The sequence below is a fragment of the Vigna radiata genome, chromosome 5 (genome assembly GCF_000741045.1).
Source record: "Vigna radiata var. radiata cultivar VC1973A chromosome 5, Vradiata_ver6, whole genome shotgun sequence".
Taxonomy (NCBI): domain Eukaryota; kingdom Viridiplantae; phylum Streptophyta; class Magnoliopsida; order Fabales; family Fabaceae; genus Vigna; species Vigna radiata.
Window position 1 is genome coordinate 9,693,785 of NC_028355.1, and position 6,749 is coordinate 9,700,533.

The 6,749-nt window shown below is 35.3% G+C and overlaps 1 protein-coding gene across 1 annotated transcript; it reads left to right on the top strand.

The window, feature by feature from the left end:
- Positions 1–691: 691 nt before the first annotated feature.
- LOC111241603 (uncharacterized mitochondrial protein AtMg00810-like) lies at positions 692–1,735 on the top strand (the record flags this gene model as incomplete). Its single annotated transcript, XM_022780280.1, has 1 exon — positions 692–1,735. A coding segment is annotated over exon 1 (1,044 nt), but the record flags the coding sequence as incomplete, so codon positions are not given.
- Positions 1,736–6,749: the final 5,014 nt, after the last annotated feature.

A 6,749-nucleotide genomic window follows, 5' to 3' on the forward strand; every position in this document is an offset into this window, starting at 1 on the left:
AAGCAATTTTTCTAGGATATTCTTTGACTAGCAAAGCCTATAGACTGTTCAATAGAAGAACTCTAATAATTGAAGAATCAATGCATGTTGTCTTTGATGAGATTGTAGACCTTGAGGTAAATCCTCTTGAGTCAAATAAACCCATTGCAGGTGATGAGGATTACTTAAGAGAAGCCCTTGAAGAGATGTATCTAAATGAAAATTATCCTCCGGAGCTTTAAGAAACACCCCAAGTTGTTGATTCCAAAAGCTATCAACAACCAAGAGGACTATCTTTGGACAACATCATAGGAGATATATCAAAAGGGGTAACTACTAGACACAATTTAAATAATTTTTGTCTAACTGTTGCTTTTGTGTCTCAGATAGAACCTAAGATTATAAAGGAAGCTCTTCAAGATGACAAGTGGTGCATTGTTATGCAAGAAGAGCTAAATCAATTTGAAAGGAATGAAGTTTGGGAACTTATTCCAAAACAAGATGAATTCCAAGTCATAGGAANCAAATGGGTATTCAGGAACAAGCTTGATGAGGATGGAAACATCACAAAGAATAAAGCAAGGCTAGTTGCTAAGGGCTATTGTCAGGAGGAAGGTATAGATTATGATGAAACTTATGCACAGTAGCCAGGTTAGAAGCAATTAGATTGTTACTTGCATATGCATCTTTGATGAAATTTAAACTGTATCAAATGGATGTTAAAAGTGCGTTTTTAAATGGTTTTATAAAAGAAGAAGTATATGTCAGTCAACCTCCTGGCTTTGAAGATTTTAAATTTCCTGATCATGTTTACAAGTTGAAAAAGGCCCTTTATGGTCTTAAACAGGCACCTAGGTCTTGGTATGAAAGACTTAGTACCTTTTTGATTGAAAATGAATTTTCTAGAGGAAAGGTTGATTCAACCTTATTCATTAAGAAAGTAGGAAAACACATTTTAATTGTGCAAGTTTATGTAGATGATATTATTTTTGGTTCAACTGATGACTCCTTGTATGAAGAGTTTTCAAAAATAATGCAAGGNGAATTTGAGATGTCTATGATGGGTGAGTTAAATTTTTTCTTAGGACTACAGCTAAAACAAATGAATGGTGGAACATTCATATCCCAAACTAAATACTGTAGAGAAATTCTTAGGAAATTTGGAATGGATAGCTGCAAGGAAGCTAGTATACCCATGGGTACTTCATGTTATTTAGATAAGGATGAAACTGGAAAAGGAGTGAATGAAACCATGTTTAGAGGCATGATAGGATCTTTGTTATACTTAATTGCTAGTAGACCAGATATTATGCAGAATGTTTGTGTGTGTGCTAGATACCAAGCCAATCCTAAAGAATCACATTTGACTGCAGTTAAGAGAATTCTAAAATATCTTAAGGGAACTACTTCATTTGGACTTTGGTATCCCTCTGATGCTTCACCTAGTTTAATAGGATACTCTGATGCAGATTATGGTGGTTGTAAAATTGATAGAAAAAGTACTAGTGGAACCTGTCATTTCTTGGGATGTTCTTTAGTGTCATGGCACTCAAAGAAACAAGCATGTGTAGCTTTGTCTACCACTGAAGCTAAATATATTGCAGCTGGAAACTGCTGTGCCCAAATTTTGTGGATGAAACAACAACTGGAAGACTTTGATATCTTCCTTGACAATATTCCTTTAAAATGTGATAATACTAGTGCGATAAATTTGACCAAGAACCCCATAATGCATTCAAGAACTAAGCATATAGAAATTAGGCACCATTTTCTAAGAGACCATATTCAAAAGGGGGATTGTCAAATTGAATATGTTGATACCTTGCATCANTTAGCTGATATTTTCACCAAAGTTCTACCTAAAGATAGATTCTTTGAGCTTAGAAGAGAGTTAGGAGTGTTAGACATGTCTTAGGATCAAAGTCCATGCAATTTTTTGCATTTTCGTAAACTTAACGCTTCATAATCGATTATCACAAGGCTATAATCGATTATTCAACCATAAAACTTAAATCTGGAAAATTTTGAGTAGATAATCGATTATCATCAGGCATAATCGATTATCATGCAATTCTGGGCAGTGATTATTGAACAGATAATCGATTATCATGAGCCATAATCGATTATCGCGCTGACAGTTTCAAAAATAGAGCTGTTGGAGCGTCCCATAACAGCTATAAACGGCCATAAACGACTAGTATTTCCATTTTTCTTATAAATAGCCCCCATAATCGATTATTAAACACTCCTTTGCACCCAAATACTGCTGAAAACAAATCCAAAGCTCAAGATCTCTTCATTTTTTTTTACCTTCTTAAAGTTTCAATTTTCCAATCTTCCTCCATGGCTGAACCAAGAAAGCATCGTCGCAAGACAGCTGGAGCTTCCTCTTCTTCTCAACCACGTCTTGCAAACATAGATGGATGGATTTCGGATCAAGGGAAACATGCAGACTTTGTTAACTCTTGGCAAGAAAGGAAAATCATGGCGGTAAAATGTATCCGTCTTGACTTTTTCCGCTTCTATGGCTTTCAATTTCCAAACACTTTTGCTGAGCAGGGACTAACGCATCTGGTAGAGCAAAAAGGATGCATTTATCCTGATCTTATAAGAGTCTTCTACTTCAACTTGCGCTATCGTGATGGGATAATATCTACTAAGGTCAAGGGCGTACGCATCATTTTAGATGATGACGTTTGGACCAATGTTGCTCAACTCCCTATCTGGGATGATGCGGTCAAAGTCCATTTAGGACTTGACGATTTTAACAGGATGACGACTTTCCAATCCTTCCTGCGTCATCCTGAACGACAAACAAATAGAAGGCAATTACTAGTTGGAGGTTTCAAAGTTGAAGAAAGGATAATCCACTACTTGATTGTCTGGATGATCCACTACTTCTTTTGTATGGGATTCTAAATCACATACACATCGACTGGCCTGCTCTCATTGCTGACACAATGGTAAAAGCTAAGAAATCTTCTTCATATCAATTTCCCTATGCTCTTCTTATTTCTAGGATTTTAGAATACAAAGGTGTACCTGTTGAAGGAGAACTTATTCAAACTATTGAAGTTGTGGGATCAGAAATTGGAGATACTACTTTTCGTCAGATGGGATTCATTACTAGAGGAAGAGTCCTTATTCACAAAGATGATGACCATCCTGATGAAGATGAAGATGATGACATGGACACTCATATGGCTGACCCAGTGAGTATTGGTGCTCCATCTGATGATGGACCTTCCAACATACCCTCCTCTTCCTCAACTTCTATGGAAGAACACTTTGCAAGGTTATCTAAACAGTTGAAGGATATGAGTCTAGCACAGAAGACACATTTTGATGAAGTTCATTAGTGGCAGCAATCTCTTGATGAGTACTTAGTTGATCAATTCCTTGATTTTGATGTTCGCCTATCTAACATTGAGAGTCATCTCAATATCCCACCTACTGAAAGATCCCCCAGTCCTGAATTCTAGGTTTAAGGCCACTAATTTTGATTGTTATGTGGTATTTAGTATTGATCTTTATGAATTTTGTGTAATTCTCTTCTATTCTTAATATAATGAGCTTTTATGCATATATTATCTTGTTGAGGGGGAGCTCATATTAAGGGGGAGATTTTTACATTAGTCTTTTTGCTTATGATAAAAAAGGGGGAGAAGAATTAATCAAGGGAAAACTAAGGGGAGAAATATTTTTCATATTTTTAAAATTGTACAGGTATTGCTAACTCTATGGTTGTCCATTAGTTTATATGTGTTGCAGGTAAACCTGAGTTGCTTTTAAAAAGAGAGTTTTTTGATCATCATAAAAAAGGGGGAGATTGTTACCAATAAGGAATATTGGTAAATCCTGAAGATGAGTTTTGATGATGCTGCAAATTGTAGATTTTGAATATAGTAGGAAAATACTTAAAAGCAACTTGTAGATTTTGAATGTAGTAGGAAAATGTTGAAATATTGTAATTCTTACTGGTATAATCGATTATGGTCAAGCTATAATCGATTATCACATGTTTTTGTACTAGAATAATCGATTATCATGAAGCAATAATCGATTATCACAAGTCATACTTGAATAATCGATTATAACTTCATATAATCGATTATCACTTTTTGAAAACTCTGTAACGGACTTGAATAATCGATTATCACTTACAATAATCGATTATTCATGGCAGTTGGGAGCTGACCTTTGGCATTCAGTGTACTTGGCTATATATTTGGATTTTGAGTTTTCAGAAAGTAACGTTTTGAACTGAGAAAGCAAAGTAGAACACTGTGTGTCAGAGAGAAGTTCTCAAAAAGCTTTTGTTCATTGTTTCCTTGCTTGGTCTTGTGAAAGGAGAGGCTCGCGTATCATGTGTCGTTAGTCGGAGCAGGCTCTCTTCAAGTTAGCAAGGTACTCTGCTTGGTCTTGTGAAAGGAGAAGCTCGCGAATCGTGTGTCGATTGCCGGAGCGGTTCTCTTCAAGTTGGTAGAGTAGTTCTTTTCGTTCTATATTCCTGTTCATTCGATTGTAATCTGTAAAACTATTTTTAGTGGAACTGTTAATCACTCTTTATAGTGATTAACGACTGGACGTAGATTCTGTTGAATCGAACCAGTATAAAAATATCTGTGTGATTTTTCTATTCCCTACACTCATATTATTTTACGTATATCAATTGTTTGACTAATTTTCTGAAAGAAAATTATTTTTGGTAAAAGGACCAAATTAATTTTAATTGTGATGGAACACGCTTTCCGCTCTCTGAGTTTTAATTCCGCTACGCTATGCTCTTCGAAAATTATCCCTCAAATACCATCATAATCAACAGATGGCCTTGGTCATATGACACAAGCAAACAAGTGAGGTAGTCATAGAAACCTGGGCCAAGTCATTCATGCTTTCAAAGTAATAACAATCATTCAATAAAAAACTTTGGAGTTCAAAACCACACAAATGCTAATTTCAAGTTCCAATACATAGATACACATCCTGCCCAGTATCATGTTGGGGAAAATCGGCAAGTGTACCGAGTCGCACAAGTAATATAAAATGGTAAGACCTGTTAGGAAAACAGGTAGGCTTCTTTACACCAAGTAATACAAAATCTTTTCGCAATCTTGAAACAAAAGTATAGAGCTTTTTTATCTTTTCTTGAAATACAAGTAATGAAAATTTCAATGTAGCGGAAAAATGCAGTTGATTGCTAAACAGATATAGTCGACTAAATTTAAAGAGTGCAAGGATAGAGAAAATCAAACACTAACTTTTATACTGGTTTGGCCAACAATGCCTACATCCAATGTCCTTCCAACTCAGGAAGCAAATGCACTATAATGGTTACGATTTTAACAACAAGGAATTTATAGAAGCCTCACGCAAAAATATAAATCTCCCCTCTAAGCCAAAACCAAAATATAGCTGCACAACAAAACCAGACTTGCAGCAAGAGTCCCCTCTTCTGCAATTTGAACCCACGTCGAAAAATCCTCAATGTGTAACCAACACTCTTCACAAGATGCCAAGCCTATCATAGCAGACTTCACAGGTTGCCAAGCCTTCAATCAACACAGCATCTTCACAAGATGTCAAGCCTTCAATGATCAATCAATAAGCAACTTCTTCGTGCAGATATTGATCAACGCATAAGCCTTCTCCCTTTGAATCTCTCTCAAGATAGATCACCAACGTCTTCTTGGAGAATTCTTGGAGCTGTTAACACAGAGAATTCAATCTAAAATAAGAAATGAAAATGCCAGTGCATCAAAAGTCTCCTGAACAAATCGTGTTCAGTCTATTTATAGTTTTTTGTCAATCAGGTTGTTTCTTAGTCGAATAGTCTACTAATCCAGTTAACTGTATTAAAACAGTTATAACAAACAGTCAACACATAGGCTCTCAGTCAACAAAAATCAACACACATTTATTACAGTTGACCAAGTCATCAATGCTTAACTAACTTTTAAAAATATAGCCGTCGGAGCGCGAAGCATAACAGATTTCCAAAACAGATCAAAGATACAGTCGAATGTACACATAACAAAGTCAACTGACACATAAAAAACACTTTGAACTTCTTTTCAATCCAAAATGTCACAAAGCAGTGATGTTCAAAATCTGTACAAAGGTTTTAGAATAGTCAAATCCATTACAGGTGAATTCGACTGTACTAGAACTTTGTCACACAATTATAAGTTCATAAAGGTGCTTGTGATTTTTTCACTTCCAGAATGTACTGTTATCATAGACATTTTGTTACATATTTTCATACAAGCATGTTCCACAGATATATCACACAATTAACATAGGAATATACATCACAATACATCAAAACATGTTCAATAGATATAACAACAAGTTCAGAACAAGAACATGTAAAAACAACAACATGTGTACTATTATTAAGCATTGTGTTGTCATCATCAAAAACCAGATTGATGTAGAGTTTGTGTTGTTAACAATCTCAACAAGACCAAGTATAATATCCCAAAGGACTCTCGGCGCTGAACTGTTGTGTGAAAACAAGATTAATTAAGACTTAAAAATAAAAAGAGATCATTAGGTTTGGACAAAAATAATAAAATAAAGCAAAATAAAATTGATCAGTGGCAAAAGTGCGCAAAGATGAATGAAGGTTGATTTATATGAGATGGGTATGTTGTTGGGGTTAGATTTCACCAAGTTCCCTCTCATGTATATAAGAATTCTTCTTTATGCATTAATGCCATTGTCCCTCACTAAATCACTTAAACCCAATATCTCGGTAAATAAGCCTG